The sequence below is a fragment of the Vulpes vulpes genome, chromosome 16 (genome assembly GCF_048418805.1).
Source record: "Vulpes vulpes isolate BD-2025 chromosome 16, VulVul3, whole genome shotgun sequence".
In the NCBI taxonomy this organism is placed as follows: domain Eukaryota; kingdom Metazoa; phylum Chordata; class Mammalia; order Carnivora; family Canidae; genus Vulpes; species Vulpes vulpes.
In genome coordinates this window covers 37,441,145-37,463,237 of record NC_132795.1, presented here as the reverse complement: position 1 = coordinate 37,463,237, position 22,093 = coordinate 37,441,145, and the positions used below count along the sequence as shown (strand labels likewise).

The 22,093-nt window shown below is 45.7% G+C and overlaps 1 protein-coding gene across 4 annotated transcripts in view; it reads left to right on the top strand.

Annotated features, from left to right (window-relative positions):
* The window catches only part of PPM1H (protein phosphatase, Mg2+/Mn2+ dependent 1H), a 253,610-nt gene extending 233,249 nt beyond the window's left edge, over window positions 1–20,361 (top strand). For 2 of the 4 annotated variants that reach the window (XM_072743134.1, XM_026001656.2), the window contains one exon: window positions 15,722–20,361. In XM_072743134.1, the coding sequence (XP_072599235.1) occupies window positions 15,722–15,796 (75 nt within the window). In that variant the 3' untranslated portion in view covers window positions 15,797–20,361. Of the gene's footprint in view, window positions 1–3,980; window positions 4,146–5,301; window positions 5,474–6,209; window positions 8,579–15,721 lie in introns of those variants that run through there. The other 2 variants (XM_072743132.1, XM_072743133.1) reach the window with 2 other exon arrangements.
* Window positions 20,362–22,093: the final 1,732 nt, after the last annotated feature.

Sequence of the window (22,093 nt, the reverse complement as noted above, 5' to 3'; positions counted from 1 at the left end):
TATCAAAAAGATAAATAACATGTTTGGCAAGGATGTGGAGAATAGAAATCCTCATGCACTATTGGAATATAAATTGGTGCAGCCACTATGGAAAACAATATGCAAGATTCTTCAAAAAGTTAAAGATAGAAACATCATATGATCCAGTAATTCCACTTCTAGATGTTTACCCAAAGAAAATGAAAACTCTAGATCAAAAAGATATATTCATCCCTCTGTTTATTGCACCTTTATTTACAGTAGCCAAGATGTGGAGGCAACTTCAGTGTCCATTGATGAATGAGTAAAGAATATGTGGTGTTGATATACACTGGAATATTACTCAGCCATAAAAAAGGGAGGAGGGAATCTTGCCATTCTCAACAACATATGGACCGAAGGAATATGCTAAGTGAACTAAACCGAAGAAAGATAGATACCATATGATTTCACTTACATGTAGAATCTAAAAAACAAATGAACAAACAGAAACCGACTCAAAAATACAGGCAACAAACTGATAGTTGCCAGAGGGAATGGGAAATAGGAGGAACGGGTTGAAGAGGATTGAGAGTTGCAAACTTCCAGTTATAAGATAGATCATGGGGAAGAAAAGTACAGTATAGACAATGTAGTTGATAATATCATAAGAACTTTATGTGGTGACAGATGGTAACTACCCTTATGGTGAGCATCTCATGATATATAATTATCAAATCACTATGTTGTACACCTAAGGCTAATAATATAATACTATATGTCCACTACACTTCAACTAAAATTTTTTAATGATAAAGCCAAAGTTTATTGTTTAAAGCAACTAACACATTAGAAAATGCAAATGAAAACCACAATGAGGGGGATCCCTGGGTGGCTCAGCGGTTTATCGCCTGTGTTCAGCCCAGGGCATGATCCTGGAGTCCCAGGATCGGGTCCCACGTTGGGCTCGCTGCATGGAGCCTGCTTCTCCCTCTGCCTGTGTCTCTGCCTCTCTCTCTCTCTCTCTCTCTCTCTCCCTCTCTCTCTCTGTCTCTCTCTGTCGCTCATGAATAAACAAATAAAATCTTTAAAAAAAAAAAAAACACCACAATGAGATACCATCTCACCCATCAGGATAGCTATTTAAAAACAAACAAACAAACAAACAAAAAAAAGCAGAAAATAGCAAGTAGGTGAGAATGTGGAGAAATTGAAACCCTTGTGCATTACTGTTAAGAACGTAAAATGGGATAGCTGCTATGGAAACCAATTGGGTGGTTCTTCAAAAAAAAATAAACATAATTATTGTATGACTCAATAATCTACTCCTGTCTATATACCCAAAAGAAGTGAAAACAGAGAGTTAAAAAGATATTTGTACACTCATGTTCATAGCAGCAGTATTCCCAATAGCTAACACATGGAAGCAACCCATATGTCTCCCAGTGAATGAATGGATAAGGAAAACATGGCAGATAATGCAATGGAGTATTAATCAGCCTTCAAAAGGAATGAAATTCTCAGACGTGCAACAAAATGGGTGGTCGGTGTAGGCATTGTACCAAATAAAATAACCAGTCATGTAACAACAAATATTGTATAATTCAATTTAATGGGGTGCTTAGAGTAGTCAGATTCATAAATTCACAAAGTAAAATGGTTGTTGCCAGGGACTGGGGGGAGGGGAAGGAAAATATGTGTTTAACAGGTGCAACATTTCAATTTGGGAATATGAAAATGTGAGGATAAATAGTGGTGATAGTTGTATAAAAATGTGAATGTACCAAGTGCCACTGAACTATACACCTTTAAAATGGTTAAAGTGTTCAATTCTGTGTTATGTATATTTTACCACAGTTTCTCAAATAAGCAAACTTGGAGAAAAAGCTAATAAATTAGATAAATTTCCCGTAAGACTGATCGAAAACAAGAAGGGTGACAAATAATATTTAAGAACCAAAAAACAGTAATATCTCAGACACAGTAGCAGTTAGATGTGACAGTATTATGAAGATACACAAATTCTTTCATAGGTACGTTATAAAGATATCAATCTTTAGAGTCAGTACAGTTATAACCAAAGTTCCAGTGAGGTTTTCATGTAGCTTCATAAGGTCAATCTAAGATGTATATGGAAGAACAAAATGCCAGGAATGTTTGTGACATTTCTGTATGGGTCTTACCCTTCTAGATATTAAGACAAAATCAGAACAATTGAAATGGTGTAGAGAACGTTAAAACTGAATCCCTTCTTCACACCATAGACTAAAATCAAGCCCCTGCAAATTACGACTTACATGCGAAAGCCAAAATAAATACAACTTATAGAAAATTGTTTGGGAGAAATTGTCTTTATGATCTTAGCATAGAGAAGGATTTCTTAAAGAAGACCCAGAAAGCACAAACGATAAAAGATTGATAACCTTGACTGCATTAAAATTTGCAACTTCGGTTCCTCAAAAGACAACATAAAGAGTAAAATGACAAGCCATGAACTGGGAAAAGATTTTTGCAACTGGCATAAGTGAAGAGGGATTCATACCCATAAAATACAATGAACTCTCACAGGTCAATAAAGGAAACACAGACAACCCATTAGAAAAATGAGCAAGAGCCAAACAGTCATGACACAGAAGAACATTAATGTCCAATAAATAAATGCATTTTTAAAACACTCAAATGCAGTAAGCAGAGAGGTACAAATTAAAAACATGAGGTAACGGCAGATGGCCTTGTGAATTTGTAGACAGGCGGATGACATGTTGGCGTACCTGGGGGAGTCGGGCATTTGCCTGTCCTGTGACTCAGAAGTTCTTCTCTTGGGTCTGTGCCCTGGAGCACTGGTTCTGCAAGTGTAGTCCTTGGGTCACGTGGCATCGGCAGTATCGGAAAACTTGTTAGAAATGCAGATTCCCAGGCCCCATCCCAAATCTATCGGATAAAACTCCAGTGATGGGACCCAGCAGGTTGTGTTTTAACAGATCATTCAGGCCATCTGGTGCTGGTGAAATTCCAAATGAAAAGATAATCCACAGGGACGCCCGGGTAGCTCAGTGGTTGAGCGCCTGCCTTTGGCCCAGGGAGTGATCCCGGGGATCTTGGGGTCAAGTCCCACATTGGGCTCCCTACATGGAGCCCACTTCTCCCTCTGCCTGTGTCTCTGCCTCTCTCTGTGTCTCTCATGAATAAATAAATAAAATCTTGAAAAGAAAAAAGATAACCCACAGAACTGTTTTTATTACAAAAGCTGGGATCAACACACATGTCCAGTCACAGATGGATAAACCAAGGGATGCTTCACAGCTCAAAAGGAACAAACCAAAGATGTGCTCGTTTGTGGGGAAGAATCTAGAAAAACGGGATGTTGAGTTTAATAAGGAAGTCACAGAAGAATACGCAGATGATGACTCTGTGAAGTAGAAGACCAGCCCTGTGTCATTTGGGTAAACAGATACTAAAGCTATAATAAAAAAAAAAAGCAAGAGACTTAACCCCAAGTTCAGGACTGTGGCTACATTAGTAGAAGGGGTGGCGGGCGGGGAGGAAGGTCAGCACGTCATTGCGTCTGCATGTGAACTGGGAGACACAGCTTGGCCTGGCGCTCCCCTGCTCAGAACCTCGTTGCGCTGCGAGTCCAGCTCCTGGTCCTGCCCTGTAGGCCCGGGCCTGGGCGAGCGTCCTTAAGCTGCCAGTGCGTCCGGTCCCTCCTCTGCAAAGGTGGGGCTTCCCTGGGACAGCCCCGAACCCGAGGGCCAGTGGGCGGGTGCTGTCGCTGTTCTGTGTGCGATGCTGTCTGTCTACACCTCGTATACCCCACAGCAGAAACTCCTCCTGCAGGAAAAACGTGAAGGCGACGCTCTTTTGCCACTTTCTTTTGCTTAGTACCCAAGTGTTTGGATTCTTTTATTTGAGCTTAAATGCATTTTTCTCCTGTTGAGCTTTTAGTTTTCATGTGATGCTTTATATCCTGCTGGTTAGCAACGTTCTCGTTGGTTTTCTCTCCCGTGATTATTTTTATGAAGCTTCACAAAGCCAGCTGACAGGTGCGAGGGCCCAGGCGCCAAACTCGGTTTGAAAATCTCTCCGAGCTCACGTGGGTTTGCTCACCAGCCAGCCCACCGCTCTCCATGGCAACAGACCTGCCCTCCAGGGGCTGGTAACCTCTGGACAGTGTTGTCGCAGGGCAGGTGGGTACCGCTGGGGGCAGGTGCATGCCGCTCAGGGCAGGTGCATGCAGCTCAGGGCAGGTGGGTGCCGCTCAGCACAGGTGCATGCCGCTTGCGGGTGCATGCCGCTCAGCACAGGTGGGTGCCGCTCAGCTGCAGGTGCATGCCGCTCGGGGCAGGTGGGTGCCGCTCGGGGCATGTGTGTGCCTCTCAGGGCAGGTGCGTGCCGCTCAGGGCAGGTGGGTGCTGCTCAGCGCATGTGGGGGGGGGGGGCTCTCAGGACAGGTGCATGCCGCTCAGCACAGGTGGGTGCCGCTCAGCTGCAGGTGCATGCCGCTTGGGGCAGGTGGGTGCCACTCGGGGCAGGTGGGTGCCTGTCAGGACAGGTGTGTGCCGTTCGGGGCAGGTGTGTGCCTCTCAGGACAGGTGGGTGCCGTGCAGGGCAGGTGCGTGCTGCTCAGCTGCAGGCGCATGCCGCTCAGGGCGGGTGGGTGCCGCTCAGGGCCGGTGGGTGCCGCTCAGGGCAGGTGCGTGCCGCTCAGGGCAGGTGGGTGCTGCTCAGCGCAGGTGGATGCCTCTCAGGGCAGGTGGGTGCTGCTCAGCACAGGTGGATGCCTCTCAGGGCAAGTGAGTGCTGCTCAGCGCAGGTGGATGCCTCTCAGGACAGGTGCGTGCCACTCGGCACAGGTGGGTGCCTCTCAGGGCAGGTGCATACCAGCCCAGGACAGGTGCATGCTGCTCGGCGCAGGCTCCTGGGTCTGTCAGGACTGCTACCTCCAGACGCAGGGCTTACCGCAATTTCGTGGGGCAAACGGGGCGGGAAAGAAAAAGGGTTTGTGTCGCCTTTCGGGGGAGATGACAAACCAAAGCCTAGGAGGGGACTCTGCGGCAGGGACACGGCAAGCGCCTGGAGCTGGGGTAGCTCAGCAGTCCCACTGGCAAGGAAGGGAGGCGGCTGCGGCTGAGGGCACTGGCAGGTGGCGGAGGGCGCGATGGGCCCAGCTTGCTCCTGGGGCGGGGAGGGGGCAGGAGGCACGCACTCCTGGCCGTGCCCGTGGGGCTGAAGGTCCGCGGGGTCACGGACATGCAAGGGCGTTGCGGTGTGAGCCGTTAAGGACCGGCGCCTAACCTAAGCTTCCTTCCCATGGTGACTGCCTGATGCCTGGGGGCTCCGCAGTCCAGCGTCTGCCTGTGGCCCAGGCCGTGACCCCGGGGTCCCAGGATCGAGTCCCACATCGGGCTCCCTGCACGGAACCTGCTTCTCCATCTGCCTGCGTTTCTGCCTCTCTCTCTCTCTCTCTGTGTGTGTGTGTGTGTCTCTCATGAATCAATAAATAAAATTTATTTTATTTTTTTAATAAAATTTTTAAAATATGTATGAGTGGAAGTCCTCCGAATAAATTTTAATCTAAGTCATCCTGTCTGGGAGGAGAAAAGAGCCACTTCCTAATTCCAGAGGCTCTGTAGCTCTTCCTTAGCCAGGAGGATTCATTTCTCCCCGGATAGAAGCCAGGACCAAAGGCGTACCTATGTAACCATGTTGGGGGGCTGGAGGGCTGGGGGTAGGGGTGGAGGGTTCCTGGGTCCAAACGTGACGCAGCTGCCCAAAGGAGGTCAGCCTGTTGTTTGACGGAACATGAGGAAGGACAGGTGTACCCCCAGGGTGGGCTACCCCCCAGCGAGGGGAGGCCACAGGGCAAATGAGAACAGCAGTGGTCCTTCATTCGAGGGTTTGAATGGGGCCGGTCTACTCTGAGTTCTGCGGATTTTGTACAAAAATTTCTTTTTGTCTAGAAATTTAGCAGAACAGAAAGGCTGACCATTAGCCCTGTGACAGGCAGGCCTTTGGGGTTTTGCCTTGGGATTATTCAACTTTTAAGGTTTCATGTAGGTTGTTTCCTTTTCCTTTTCTTTTTAGCAACTGCTGTCCTCAACAAGTGGCCAGCGTTGCCTTCCTGTGATGCTGTCCTTTCCCACCAAGGAATTCATAAATAGCATGTCCCCCTCTAGAGTGCAGAGGGAGGGAAGGGACGATTAGCATAACGATATGTTTGCAACTTTCTGACCCTGACCCCATCCTCTCAGGCAGAGATGGAGTAAAAATCAGCTGTATGAGTCTCTTGACTCCAGTGTATCTTCTGAAGTCCCTGTTGCTGTTTTGAACTGTCTCCACGGAAGAACCAGAAAATTAAAAGGAGGCTTCTTATGGACGCGCCAGAGGGAGTGTGGCGGATTTCTCTTGCTTTTTCTTTTCTTCTGTCGAGTGGAGTTCGCCCTGAAGTTTAGCAGAGTGGCGGGGCTGCGAGTCCCCTGTGGGGTTATGAATTGAACCATTCATAGGAAATACGCCAAGCCAGCACCTGAGTCGGGTAGTTGGAGTCATGGACGAGAACCTGTAGTTCTCTGTAAACCTGGCAGGGGAAAAAACAACAATACCAGGAAGGGTCTCTACTGAGGCCTAAACATCTCACACAACTTGGAGATGGTGCTCAGAGAAAGGCCTGGAAGGGGTTTTCTGAGGCAAACTATCTGGGATTGACTTAGCCCCTCCATCAGGCTGAAGGTCTAGCAGTAGGTCTCCTGCGGACAGTATTCAACATGGAGGCAAGTGTGTCCACGTTCAGAGAGGATGCTTAGTGTTTTGTCCAAAGGTAATAAAGTGTCATTATGACTGAGGGGGAAGGACATGGACAAAGCCGAGGGGAACCAGGGCCAAAGAACAGTAAACCAACCATGGAAGCATGGCCTGCAGGCACATTCCAGATGCCCAGGCCAAACTCTGTGGGCCTTTGCCAGGCCTTCCCACCCCAAACCTCTCTGCAGAAGCCTCCTTTTTGTGGACCTCTGGACATCGTGTCCCTGTCCCCCTGCTGGGACACCCGAAGGGGCTCATTACGGGGTGTTCAATCTGTAAGTCCCAACACAGCGCCTCCCCTAACAAGAGAGACCGCCTTGATGGGTCACAGACCGGACGTCCTCCTCCACGTCCACGCTCCCCGAGACTCGGTCTATGGGCCTCGATGAGGAAGAGAGGAAGCAGTAAAACAGCCCCCAACACTGACCGCGGTGTTACCAGCGCAGCTATTGAGTGCGGGTTTGTGTTTCCTCGATAATAAAGGACATTTATTTTGGCAAAGGATGAAAGAAAGTTCTTCTTATGAAATCTTTCTGTGGATTAGCCGGACTGATCTCTCCCAGCACCACGTGGTTTGGAAAAACTATGGCTCCGATGCAAAAAGGAAGGGTTCCCGTCACCACCGCCCCCCACTCCCCCCACAGCTATTACAGCTTGAGGAACAGAGTCGTGGGTGCGCGACCTGCTGCTGGGAGACTGGAGCAGTCTGTTGCATGTTGCATTGTTGTTCCTTTTGCACAATCCAGCATCCTTAGGCCCCGGGGATGTTGGCAGTCGGTCTGCACTGCTGCCCACGGCGCCTCCGAACAGCCAGGCCCCTCTTTCCTCCCTCGCTGCCATCTACGGGGCGGCCGGGGCAGAGGCGTGGGGCCACTTAGTGGGACCATCAGGACATTTCAAGGACTTGCCAGGGAAGATCAAGAAGGAAATGCTCCGTTGTTTCCCCTCACATTGAAAAGTTTGCCAGTGGGGATACAAGCAAAACTAAACACGCACCCCCTAAGAGACCAGGGAGTCGGTGCCAGGGCAGGGGGGGATGAGGCCTGGCGTGCGTTCCCACCCTCTCCTGTGACTATGGGCGGCTCTTCTCAGCCCCTGGCCCTCTGCCTGCGGGCACCTTAACCCCTGGGGTACGCAGTGGCAGTGTCACAGTACCAGTGCCTCCGAATAGTCCACCAGACTGGGACCCCCGCACCCTGGGCCAGGGACAGAAGCTGTCATGAGTGGCTTCAGTGACCCCAGAGGCTGGTAAGGGACACGCCTGGTTCAGCTCCCAGCAGTGAGATGCCTCGTCCTGGGATGCGCTGCCCGGGGCCAAATACAACAAAGAGCCCTCACCCCTACCCGCCAGCCGCTGTAGATGCCTGCCAATGTTCCAGAGCTTGGGAGAGCTTTTCTACCTCTTAAATTTCAGAGGCCTGCTCAGAATGCAAAGAAGATTCCTCCTCCTGTTCCCATCACACTCTATTACTGCTGGGCATCAGCAGATGGAGGCTGCCTTTTATATGCAAATATGGGGAACCCATTAATTCCCCAATTCCTGCCACCCACCTCCCTCCTGTGAGACCCTGATCTGCACCATCTAAATGGCAAATAGCAGTTCCCACCCAACGAGAACTATTAAGGCCTTAAAGGCACGGGTATAGCCTGAGGCCTGAAAAGGAGGCCGCTTCCACACCAGTGCTGATTCAGAGGTGGCCTCTGTTGGAAACCGGCTCCCTAAGTGGTGGACGCCGGAAGGCAAATCTCTTGGGGAAGAAAAAGACATCTTCTGTTCAGTGCGGACAACGCGAGCGAGCGTGTAGTGACCCCTGACCAGGTACCGGGACTGTGCGGAATGTTTTGTGGAAGGTTCTCACTCAATTCCTTGCGGGGGCCTCCGAGGTCTCACCCTGCCATCATTCCAGATTTATAAGGAAGAAAAGAGGGGCTCCAAGAGGCCGAGGGATTTTTTCCAGAGTGCCCATGTGGGCTGTGGTCAAACCAAGATTACGCCCTCGGCCACCCACGCCCACACCCTGAGCCCCTCCGTATTCTCTGCTGAAGAGCTGAGACAAGTAGGAAAGGCCACAGATGCCTCAGAATCACGGGGACAACAGACCATGGAGGATTTATGGGTCAGGGCCCTGTGAAAAGGGCTTCTGGCCTTCCCGTAGTTCTTCAGCCCTCTTCCTTTCTTTGTTTTCTTCCCTCCCCTGCTGTCCTTTCTCTGCCCCCCCCCCCTCCGCCCTCGGAGCCTGAGGAAGCCTCTGAGCCAAGCCCTGTGCCGTGTGCCAAGTGAGCTCCCTCCCTGGCAGCCATTCCTTTCAGCAGAGCTTTGCTGATCAATATTGAAAGCTTCGGCCCAGAAGAAAAATGTTCTCAAAATACAAACCTTGTCTCCCAGGGAGATTCTTAGAAGAGAGCGAGTGCTTCAGACTGCTCCGGCAGTTCTCTCCTGTGGTCTGACCAAGCATTCTGAATAAGGCGGTCGGGAATGGCCCTTCGTCTGCTCCACTCCCAGCTTCCAGAACCACCAGGCCTCTCCGCCTGCTTCAGGCCGGCGTGCAGTGGAATTCATTTCCCTTCAGTGGCACCATATTCTTTGCTTCTCTCCTGTAGGTTTTGTTCTCCCATTTCCTGTTTTGACAGTCTGTGGCACATGTCTGCCCTTGTGTTCAGTCTCACTACCAAAATCTATAGAGTTCTCCTGTTTTACTGACACATTTAGCAATTTCTTTCATAGTCACCAAACCAGGTAGCCCTTGTCAGGTAGATATTAGAGGAAAACCAAATGGGACTGGGGAGACCCGGTTCTTTCCCTCCAGAGAAAGTTGTCTCCTCTTGTACCACGTTGGATACAAAGTAACCTTACAAATGGTTTCATGTCTGAGGTGAGTTGGCTCTCGAATATGGATGCCACTGGATTTTGAAATGGCGACCAGCCTGGCCGAATATTGGAGCTAGGGCAAAACACCCTCTCCCAAGAGCCAGTTTCTGGGGTTGTGTTGAGTTGATCATTCACAAGGAAAGCTCCTGCAAGTGGCCTCATTTTACCTGAATGTTGTTTCTGACTTCATTTCAATACAGGATCTCCTGTAGCCTGAGGGAAATGTCAAGAAACTGGTCATAGAGTTCAGATGTACTGTTAAGTCACTGAATACAGCATCTAATCAGCCCCCTTCAGTTGTCTGCACAGGCTGCTCTTACAGAGAAGATACCACACTCACCAGAGAAGTCTGGCAAAGAGAAGTCATGTGGAGGAAATCTGAGCTCCTGGCCACAGTGTTGGAAGAAGTGGTCCTGGACATTCTCCCAAAGCCTCGCAGGTTGGAGCCATCCATCCCTGAAGCACAGGAATACACAGATGATGGCAAGAACCTGAAGTTCTTTGAGGAAGGGATATGGTTGGCTAGGCTCACCACACAGGAAGTGGGAAGTTAAACCTCACACCACCCCTGTGTTAGGAGAATCCTAACCCAAGAAATTACACGTTCTAGAAAAACCCATAGTGTTTCCTAGTAAAGGCAGATTTAAAAATCTCTCTATAACATAGAGCACAGAGTAACCCACCCCTATTAAAGAGAAATTTATATCTTACCTTCAAACCCACTATGAGAAAGAATAATTAGATATAATGGAGCCTTCCTTCTTGTTCTCCAAAGAAAACCCAGTAGAATAAGTTGAAACTTTAAACTTGTACAACTAGAACCACAAGGTAAGAAGAGGTAGATTTGGAAAACAACCAAATGGAATTCACAATGGGGAAAAGTATGTCACTGAAATAAAGTCACTACAGTTCACCCTTGAATAACATGGGTTTGGAACTGCATGAATCCACTTATACATGTATTTTTTGACATGGTACTGTAAATGTGCTTTCTCTTATGATTTTTAATAACATTTTCTGTAGCTTACTTTATTGTAAGAATACAACATATATAATAAGTACACAATACAAGTAATAATATGTATTAATTATTTATGTTATCATATGTCTAGGTAACAATAGGCTATTAAGAGTTAAGTTTTCAGAGTCAAAAGTTACACTTGGATTTTTGACCGTGTGGTGGTTGGTGCCGCTAACCTCTGTGTTGTTGAACAGTTTACTGAATGGATTGAAGAGCAAACCACTACAACAGGAATTAGTGAATTTAAATAAATCAGATAGAAAAAAAACCAGGAACGAAGTGGACATGAAGATAAAATGGAGAAGGTCTAATAGGAGAAAATATAAGAATAGAAGGCAAGCAATATTCAGAAAGTTCGCAGTTGAAAGTTTTCCAGAATCAAAGAAATATCTTCTCATTCGAAGGAGTAAAACACATTTTCAACCATGATAAATATAAAGGAATCCTCACTGTTATGTCTTGGTGTAACTTCCAACCATCAATAACAAAACAACAGTAAAAAACTTAAAAGGCTACCAATGAAAAAATATTTCCTTATAAAGAGATGACTTCTCTACAAGAAGAGTCACAATAAATGAAATATTATCTCTAAACTGCAGAGGGAAAATAATGGTCAACCCAGGATTCTATACCCAATAAAGCTATCCTGCAAGATAAAAAGCAAAAGTAATAAAAGACGTTTGTGGTCCAAAGACAGGATGAGTATGGGTTTTTTTTAAGATTTTATTTATTCATGAGAGACAGAGAGGCAGAGACACAGGCAGAGGGAGAAGCAGGCTCCCAGTGGGGAGCCCGACATGGGATTTGATCAATCAACCTGATAGAAAGCAAGAATGAAGAAAAACATAATAAAGAGAAAACACACAGGAAGTTTTCTATTTGTTTACATGTGTGTATTAGTGATGTCAGATTAATAAGCTCAGATATATCCATTTTTACAATAAATATAGTTTACATCTTAATAACTATGAGATTAGATTTTATTGTAATTAGCCGTATACCACTAATGAAATACACTTTAAAATACAAAGTTTAAAAAAATAAGACCAGATGAATTTCACAGATATTTACAGAACTTTACATCCAGACACAACTGAATACATATTCTTCTCGAGTACACATGGAACTTTCTCCAGAATAGACCACATACTGGGTCACAAATCAGGTCTCAACCGAGACCAAAAGAAAAAGATTCATGGAAACTAATGAGAATGAAGATACAACCGTTCAAAATCCTTGGGATACAGCAAAAGCAGTCCTGAGAGGGAAATACATCGCAATACAAGCCTCCCTCAAAAAACTGGAAAAAACTCAAATATACAAGCTAACCTTGCACCTAAAGGAAACGGAGAAAGAATAGCAAATAGATCCTACACCCAGCAGAAGAAGAGAGTTAATAAAGATTGAAGCAGAACTCAATGAAATAGAGACCAGAAGAACTGTGGAACAGATCAACAAAACCAGGAGTTGGTTCTGTGAAAGAATTAATAAGATAGATAAGCCATTAGCCAGCCTTATTACAAAGTTTTAAAAAATAAATTAAAAAGAAAAATAAATAATGGAGTGAAAGGAAAAAATTTTTAAAAAATAAAATTATTACTAAAGCTTAAGAAAAATGAAGTACAAAGTTTAGAAGTCCCACTCAGTCTTGTAGATTTTATCATTTAAAAATATCAGGATGAAGAGGTGACACTGAAAATGACTACCATTTCCTGCCTGTGAGACTGGGGATCACATTAACTAAGAATGATAGATGGGGAAAGTCCCACCTTGGAGGTGAAAATAAGTTAATATTTATTGACTTCTTCTTAAGCCTTCACTGGGGACTACCAGCGAACTTAGGGAGCATTAGAAGAGTTTGTGTCGTGTGTCATGGAAGCCCCAGACACGGGAAGACTTGGGTGTGTAGGCGCGTGAAAGCCTCCCCTCACCCATAAAAAAGGAGCATTCAGGAAGACAGGAGCCGTCAAAGGCAAAGAAGGTGGTCAGTAGCGTCTGTGCTGGAGCAGGGCTGGGCTGAACGAGTACTGAGAAGAAGCTCTTAGGTCAAGGTGCAAGAGGCCAGCCTCGTAAGGTAGGGGAGCCTACTGGTGAGAGATTAAGGAGGAAAAAGGGAAGAAATGGAAGGAGCAAAAATGGATTTCTCTCTCAAGAAGTTCAGCACCTAAGGGAAGACAGAATGGATGGTAAAAAGAAATTCAGGCTCAAGGGAAGTTCTCTTGGAATAGGCAATAACCATTTTTAAGAATAAAACCTTAATTATCTAGAGCCCTCAGGGAAATGAGTTTCCTGGGTAACCGTCTTTTCTAGGTGACCTAATGCTGCTTTTTAAAATACCACTGCTAATTTTGACCATTTTTTAAATACCCAAAGTCACCAGTAATGGCAACATCAGGGTGGTCCCTTGCCTTGAACTGAGGGTGCTCCTCTGTGGCTCTGTCTAACCTCGTTTGGATCTTTCTCGTTGTTGCCCCAAGGCTGCAGACCCGGAGAGGCCAAGGGAATGACTTGCCTCTTTCCAGGCTAGCCACAGGAGCTGGCTTGAGTTCTTGTGTCCGTTTTTTTGACCTCTTGGTTTTTTTGAAACAATAAATATTAACTTATTTTCACCTCCAAGGTGGGACCTTCCCCATCTATCATCTTCTTTTTCTGTCAGCCACATTTTATTGTAACCTGACATAGCGTGCTCTTGAGCTGAGTTCAGGTGTGTGCAGCTCTGACACAGGAAGAGCTATATTGACTCTGTATTGACTCAGCCCCGTTTCTTAACTTAAAAGGCTAAAGTTTGAGGGACGCCTGGGTGGTTCAGCGGTTCAGCTCAGGGTGTGATCCCAGGATCCTGAGATCGAGCCCCGCATCGGGGTCCACACAGGAAGCCTGCTTCTCCCTCTGCCTCTCTCTGTGTCTCTCATGAATAAATACATAAAATCTTAAAAAAAAACAAAAAAAGGCTAAAGTTTGGACCCTGGTCCATCACCAGGATAATAACATCCCTCTGATACTGTGGTAGCCTTTCCCTACATGGTTGTATGTCAGGTATACGATTTAACATAAACCCAAGGGTAATCTGGGATGAGCATCTGAGAGAATCTTCTGAATATAGTATAAGCTACCGAATGTGCATTTTGGGGACGTTTATGGGGCCATTTAGCCAAAGACCGCTCTGGGCTCCTTGCTGTTTATTTCCTGATCTCAGTGGGAGAACCCTCGGAAAGGGGCCTCATCCTCCCTCGAGTGCAGCCTAAGAGCTTTCTGCCGCAAAACTGATAATTCTCTCAGGACAGAAGAAGGTGTCTCTCCTACCCACCTACCAGCCATCGTCCCGGAGGAAAGGCATTTATTTTGCATGAACTAAACAGCACTTCCTGTGCCCGCTGTAGCGTGTGCCGCGCTCCTCCCTGCTATCTGGGCTGCAAGTAGACTCGAGTCTCAAAGACTTTATGTCCTGGAATCTTAATCCTGAGATCATTTTCTACGAACCTTGGTCTTAAATATTATAATGATGGGCTAGATGCTGGCCTCGTTTATTTTATTTTACTTTATTTTATTTTATTTTAGTATTTGTTTACTTGCCAATCTCTTTTAATATGAAACCCAGCAAATCCATAAGGGGTCTTACCAGAAGAAATAGAAGAGCCTCCTGGTGCTCTGAATTCCATAAAATCGCAGTCCTAAAGGCAAGGCAGAGACATTCCAAAGTAGGGAAAAGCCACTAGTAGTATCAGGGTGGTCTGTTGTTAAAGGCTTCCAAGAAGCATTCCTTATAGGGTGACATTTATTATCTTGGTGATTTATCAGTCTGGCTTTTAGCTTTTCAGATTCAGAAACTGGTTTAATCTACATACAAAGAACAGATTCATTGTTGGAGCTGGACTCACCCTAACCAAGCTTACAAGATTGATGTGGAAACCGAAATGCCAGTTGACGTTTATGTGGAGAACTACAATTGACTGATATTCTTACAGCACAATGACTGGCTCACCCTTTCCCTGTAGGCAGGCCTACACAAGGAGCCAGATCATAATCAGGTTATTTGGTGAACGTGAAATCAGAGTTAACGGTGAATCATGTTTAATGGCACAGGCTGAGAGAATAATTCATCCACGCTAAATATGGTCGTACCAGCGGAACTAAATCTCTTTGAAGTCTGTCAGCTAAGACTTTCTCTGCTCTGATCAGTATTTGGATAGACACCTGCCGATGTTTTGCCTCATTTTTTTAATGCCACACAGCCAACCCGGGCCCATACCCACCAAAATCCCCTCCCACACTGGTCGTTATATGTCAGTACTTGCCATTGGCTAATAGTGTAGTCATTCTTTTTCCTAAATGTAAATCTCTACGTGCAATCATATTTTCCAATTCTTGGAGGACCCCCACACACACACCTGCCGCTGTAACTAAATACCTATATTGATCAAGAGGAGAGTGTGGCATTGATAAGGGGGAGTGAATAGTTCATCCACACCAAGGCTTATCAGTCATTTCAAAAAACACCTTCACGTTTTTACTGTACTCCCATGCGACAGGCACTATTAATGTTTTTATTTAAATAAACTCACTTAAAAAAAAATAAATTCCCTTTTTAAAAATAATTCTATTTAAAAGATTGACCCCTACCATAAATAGAAAATGACTATCCTTTGTCCTAAAAAGAATGTGGCCCTCAAAATATCACTGAAAACAAAAGCTCTTATGTTTCCCAAGTACTTTTTTCGCTAGCCATGGTTTGCAGTGCAAAGCTGTGAGCTGAGCAGATCCACGTTAAAGACAGCCTTACACCAAATAGAGACTCTCTCCTTGATATCCCCAAAAACCTCAGAGGAGGACTCAACAGAATAATTTAGGAGGTTCTTTAAAGTATGGGGTGCCTTGTCCATCTACCACCTAAAAGCATAATCTCACATTAGGCATCCCACATTTTGGGAAAAGATGGCCTAGCCTTTTTGAGACTATAGGGGTATTTGAAAAGCATTTACGTAGCTGTAGTGATGCCTGCTTCTCAGCCTTGCTCGACTCCTGATTCTGCCTAATGCCGACTGATGGTCTCATTCCTACTTCTCTCTACACAGGTACACGCTGGCAGCTCAGGACCTGGTGATGCGTGCCCGCGGTGTCCTAAAGGACAGAGGATGGCGGATATCTAATGACCGACTGGGCTCAGGAGACGACATTTCTGTATATGTCATTCCTTTAATACATGGGAACAAACTTTCCTGAAAAACAGCCCAGGGGATTGGGAGGACAGCAGGGGAGAAAGCTGGGATACTCTTGGCAGGACGGGACTGGGAAGTACCCCAGCAGAGTTCCAGGTGATGCAGCCTCTTCCTAGCCCAGGTGGGAAGTGTGCTGCCGAGAGGCCTCTGACTGTACTTCTGGGGGACCCTTCTATTTCAGTTTCCTCTTTAGTAACAGGTCTGGATACTCAACAAGAGCAAAACATAAAGGCTGCTACCGAGAGTTGTGTTTCTTTTGGTTCCTTTAATAGGCCTCCAGGTGGTCACTGCCTGTTTGGGGTACACACATATTTATTTAGAATAGCTAGGCAGCCATTTTCAGGTGTAACTGGTGGAAGACGCTGGCCTGTCAAGCTGCCAGCTTCTCTACGGGTTCAAAGTGCTGCGTTGCAAAGTTGGGGATCATGCCTCAGAAAGTGTAAGCACCCCCCTTCTAGTAAGCCTGAGATCTATTTCAGGGAACGCTATCTCTGTGTGTCTCTCTCTCTATTCTATCATGGTAATGGTGGGGTGAGGCAGGGATTTTTTTTTTTTTTTTCTCTTCGATATTTCTTGAGTCTTAATTGTTTCCCTTCCATAAAACAGGCCTGGGACTTTCCAGCTCCTTGCTGAGGAATATTCATGTGTCAAAGTCCAGCCCAGGCTGTCCTTGTACCCAGTAGCCCACATCACCCAGGCAGCCTTCTGGAACAGTGCCCTAGCTGCCAGAGTTCTTGTCCTTGTTGTGTAACAGTTTGTCTTGAATTGCATTTTCTCACCAAATCAGTATGTTTTCCTGAAAATATGGGCGTTTCTTTGGACCAGCGGTTCCTCTGTTGTCTTCAAGGGTCCCCTTTTCATGGCTTGAGATTTCTCTGAGAATCTAGGTTTTGAAATCTGGAATGGTTGGCCCTCCCCACCTGCTGGGGGCTGTGGGGACACCCGTAAAGCAGTGTTTAAGAGATCAGTACAGGAAGTTCCATGTACCAGGCAGTTCGCCATACCTCACATGAAGATCCTTCCTTCATTTTGGATTCAGGTTCCATGGGCTGTGAAAGCCCCCAAGGGCCGTGTATCAGTGTACTGTCAAGGAGCAATGGTCCCGCTCTCTCTCTCCGAAGGGCAAGGCCCACTTAGAATAGCTGTTTGATAAAAGTGAATTTGAATTGGGTTGACGGGTCATTCTCATGCCGTGTGCCCCATGCCTTCCCCTTGGAATCACGTCCCAGCCACCCAACAGCTGAAACCCCAGTTCCCATTGTTCCTGCACTTCTGAGTGTTCCTCACAAGAGCTGCAGAAGCAGCGAACACCAAAACTACCTGTTGCCTCTCTACCACGAGGAATCACAAAGTAGATTTTTAGAAGGCACTTCCATCTCTTAGGCAGACTACGGTTCTGCACTTGGGGGGCCTTACAGAGCAGCGTCCAATTACTGAGTCTTCCTGCACACGTCCTGTGGCATCATCACCACCTTGAGGATTTTGTGTAATTAGAGCATCCTTCCCACCCGATAAAGAAAAATGTCGTTGATGTGATTCCCAAAGCTGCTGGAGAGCCAATTCCAGTTTGCATGTTTGTTGAATCCTTTCCCGGAGGAGAGGAGAGGGATCGTTCCTCCAGGATAGTTCATCACCTTCCCAGAGTTGTAGATATTTTATTAGGAAAGGCCTGGAGCCTCTCTACTCAGGTATGAATTCATTCCACAGTGTGGAAATGACGCGCTGCCTGGTAGGTGAAGTACTATGGGAACTTACCCACCAGCTGTTTGCCAAAATGTCTCCTGGGACGAATTGGATGACCACACTGTCAGGGGTCACCTTCACCTGACAGCTTCCCTCCTCCCCCAGGAGATTTCAGCTACCCCAGATGTCTCTGCGGGGACAGGTTTGTGGTAAAGCATTTGCTTCTCTGGAGGAACACGATGCTGTGGGACAACACGCCGCCATTTTACAGCATCCTGGTCCCCTTCCTGCTCCTGCTCTGATGCAAAGTCACATACAAATTGAAAACCAGAATGTTTTCTGTGGAGGACCCTGAACTGCCTTCTTTGCGAAGCTGTCCTCACAAGCAGTCACCTCTTTCCCATGTTCCCGTTGCCTTTCATCTGTTTCCTCTCCTGGGCTTCTCTGTTGGTCCCTCCTTGAGCTTTTTCTACTTTGATTTGAGCCACCAGAGTCTGACTTTGGGTATAGATGTTATGACAGCCTTCGACTCAATTCACCAGTTCATTTACTGCCAAGAAATGTCTCAGGAAAAATTCTGGAACCCCCCCCCCCTTTTTTTTTCAATTTATTCTAAAGTCTTGAGCATTCAAGTCCTGCTGGTTTTGGTTAGAAAGGTATCCAGGAATTCCTTTCAGAAGCCTCCTTGGTGGAAAGACGTTAGTAAAAAGCTGAAGCCCTGTTTCTGTGTGGGGGATGGGAGGAAAATTAGAAATGAGGCGAATAAATCATATGGGGAAAAGTGCTTTGTTAGTGCCCATAAAAGACCTACGCAGCACTGATGAGCTCTGCGAATTGAGCTTACTCTGTTTGGCTTTACTTTGCACCCAGGAACCCAGGCCATCCCGTCCCAGAGCAGTAACTGTGTCTACATAACGGGGTCGGCCCTTGGAGCATTCCTGGAAAGGTCAAAAGGCAACACACTCAAAATTCTGAAGGACGCATTTACATGTGGCTCTGAAATCTTGGACAGCTGACTTCTAGCCAGCTCTGCTTGTCCTCATCGTCCCAGAGGAAGTCTTGTTTAATAAAAAGCGTTCGATTTCCTGGTCAGGACTTTATGGTTGTCCTGGGGCGGGGAGGTGGCCACTTCCTCTAATGAAAGGCTCTTTCCATTCTAAATCTCTGTTAGGCTGGACCCTGCTCTTCCGAATATTTGGGGACAGTCTTTTCCTTAGAGCAAACTCCCACTCCGTGCACACCCTGCAGGTGACCACCTACCCTGGGTTCTCGTGACACCTGCGGTCGTCAGAGCGGTGGCCACAGTCACAGGTGGAGGGTACGTTCTGGGGTGGCCGTCCTTCCCTAACTGCGGCTCTTGGGGCGGGAAGGGAGAGGGGGACATCAGGCAAGGCTGCCGACTCAGCTGTGGAATAGGACAAAACCACACCAAGTGGCGATGTCAGTTCCTTTCCCCAACTTTGGGGAATTTAGGGTATTTGATTTTTTGAAATTCCTAGCAGCTCACCTCTATGGGGCTGTGCAAAGTGAGCTGTGCTGTAGGTAGCTACTGGTGAACAGGGTGAGAGTCCCGGGACCCAGATTTAGCCTCAGATCTTGGCCATTCGGGCAGGATTTTTGGTATACCAAGAGCACTAGCATGGAAACATTTGGAAAAAAGACTCTCAGGTCTTTAAACTCCTGCTGCTCCTCTCCACGGCACCTCCTTCCTCACCTGCCAATCGGGCTTTTTTCAACAAGGCCAAGGATGGCCAGTGGTTTCTTTCCATCACAGTTTGAGGATCTGACCTTTCCTTAAGTGACCCAGCAGCCCCACTCGTCTCAGAGGGACGAGCGTCTTTTATGAGCGTCTATTTTCTGTAAATTACTGCTTCTGGGACATTGGGAGAAAGCTGTGAAGAGTCATTGTCTATGCAAAGAACAATCAGGCTGACCCTAAAACTTACCAGACCTAAGAAAACAGGAGAAGAGTATCTGGCCACAGGATGGGATCTGACATTAGAAACTTGGATTTTTGAGGACTTTACAATTGCAGAGAAGCGTTAGAGGCCACACAGGACACACAGCCCAGCACGCTGAGCAGACGTGGGCTGGGTGTGGGTGCTGTGGCACATGTGCCCACTGGGATTTTTCAAAGGACACTACGTGAGCATCCTCACTCACCTCTTAGGCGAGCACCGTGGCACCTCTTTGTCAGATTTGAGTGGCAGTCTTCGCACTACTCCTCTTTCTAATCGATGATGTTACATGTAAATAGCTTTAATTTTTCCTCTGCGTCTTAGATGAAGTCTTGTTCACGTAGCAACAGGTAGACAGTGACCAAATGAGGCTGTAAACGTGCTGTTGTTTTCTACCGCGACGTACTTGAAGGAGAACCTTGTGCCCCCCACCCCCACTCCCTTCCGATCTTCCATGGGATTTTGTGTTTGGGGAGTCCTGAGGTCAGGCTCTTATTTCTGTTTGCTTCCATTTTCTTGGTTTCTTCTGGAGACCCAGGGAAGCCCACTGTGGAGATCATCTGTAAAGGAACACATCACGGTCTGGGTTTCCCAAAAAATGCCAGATGTACAGAGAATGACAGGAATTTCCCCAAGAATGGTTTCAGAACCATGTACCTTTATGCTTTGTGATTGTGACACCCTGACTTTCATAACCCCCCCCCCCAAATGAAAACTGTTTAGTAAAGGGGATCTATTTTGTGTGTTTTGAAACTTAGGTGTGATGTTCCCTAGAAAAAGCTAAAGAAATGTATATGCTCAATGACATTTTAAAATAAAATACTATATATATGTACATAGGACACCTTTAGAAAAGTGTGTCATTTTTTTTTTTTAATTCGCTGTGAAGTTTCTTCATATCAGGTAATGGAGTGACAGGAGTGTCACGGCCTCATGGGGAGTTACAAACTGTGAACAGATTCAAAGGCAATCAAAAGGGAATGGATGCCAACTCCATAAACCTTCACAAGAATAGCAGTAAAGGCTATCTATCCATTTCAACGATGCATCTAGAAGAAACACCCTGGATGTTACTACCAAGAATTGCTCCCAAGAGGTATTATTTCTTTTTCTTTTTTATTGAGGTATAATTGATACGCAATATCACATTAGCTTCTGATGTACAACAGAGTGATTCGATATACGAATACTTAGTGTATTATGTATCTGATACACGAATACACAGTGATTCAATATACAAATTGCAAAATGATCATCACAAAAATTCTGGTTACCATGCATTACATTCATATTAACAAAAGTATTTTTTTCTTATGATAAGAGGAAGCTTAGAAACTTTCAAATATGCAATACTATATGAATTATAGCCATCATGGGGTACATTACATCCACACGACTTAATTATTTTGTAACTGCAAACTTGTATCTTTTGACCCTCAGTCACCCATTTCTCTCACCCCTCACTCCTGCATCTCCCAACCAGCAGGTTGTTCTCTGTGCCTGTGAATGTTTGAGGTTAATTTTTATTTATTTTGTAGATTCCACATATAATGGAGATCATATGTATTTATCTTATTTCACTTATAATGTCCTTAAGGGCCATCCACATGGTCACAAATGGCAAGATCTCATTATATTTTATGACTGAACAGCCAGCATGTATGTGTGTCCATTTTCCATATCCATTCATTCGTTGATGGAGACTGTTTTTTCCATATCTTGGATATTGTAAATAATGTTGCAGTCATCATGGGGGTGCATATGTCTCTTTGAGTTAAGAGTTTTCATTTTCTTTGGATACATATCCAGAAGTGGGTATCATATGGTTGTTCCAATTTTAATTTTTTGATGATGCGCCATCCTGTTTTCTGTAGCGGTTGTGGCAATTTACCGTCCCACCAACAGCACACAGGGTCTCCTTTTCACTACATCTTTGCCAACACTTGTCATTTCTGGTCTTTTTTTATGAGAACCATTCTAACAAGTGTGAGGCAGTATCTTATGGTTTTGATTTACATTTTCCTGATGATTAGTGATGCTGGATATGTGTCTGTTGGCCATCTGTAGGTCTTCTTTGGAAAGATGTCTGTTCAGATCTTCTGCCCATTTTTTAATTGGGTTGTTTTTGGTTTTTCTTTTTTAACGTAGGAGTTCTTAATATATCTTCGATATTAATCTCTTTTCAGATAAATGATTTGCAAATATTTTCTCCCATTCAGCAGGTTGCTTTTTCATTTTGTTGATGGTTTCTTTTGCTGTACAAAAGCTTTTTAGTTTGATATAATCACACTTGTTTCTTTTGGCTGTCTGTTGATGCCTTTGCTTTTGGTGTCAAAAAAAAAATCATTGCCAAGACCCATGTCAAGGAGCTTACTGCCTATGTTTTCTTTTAGGAGTTTTATGGTTTCAGCTTACATTCAAGTCTTTAATCCATTTTAAGTTAATATTTATGTATGGTGTAGAGGTCCAGTTTCATCCTTTTGCATGTGACTGTCCAGTTTCCCCAACACCATTTATCGAAGAGATTGCTCTTTCCCTATTGTATATCTTTGGCTCCTTTGTCATAAATTAACTGACCATATACGTG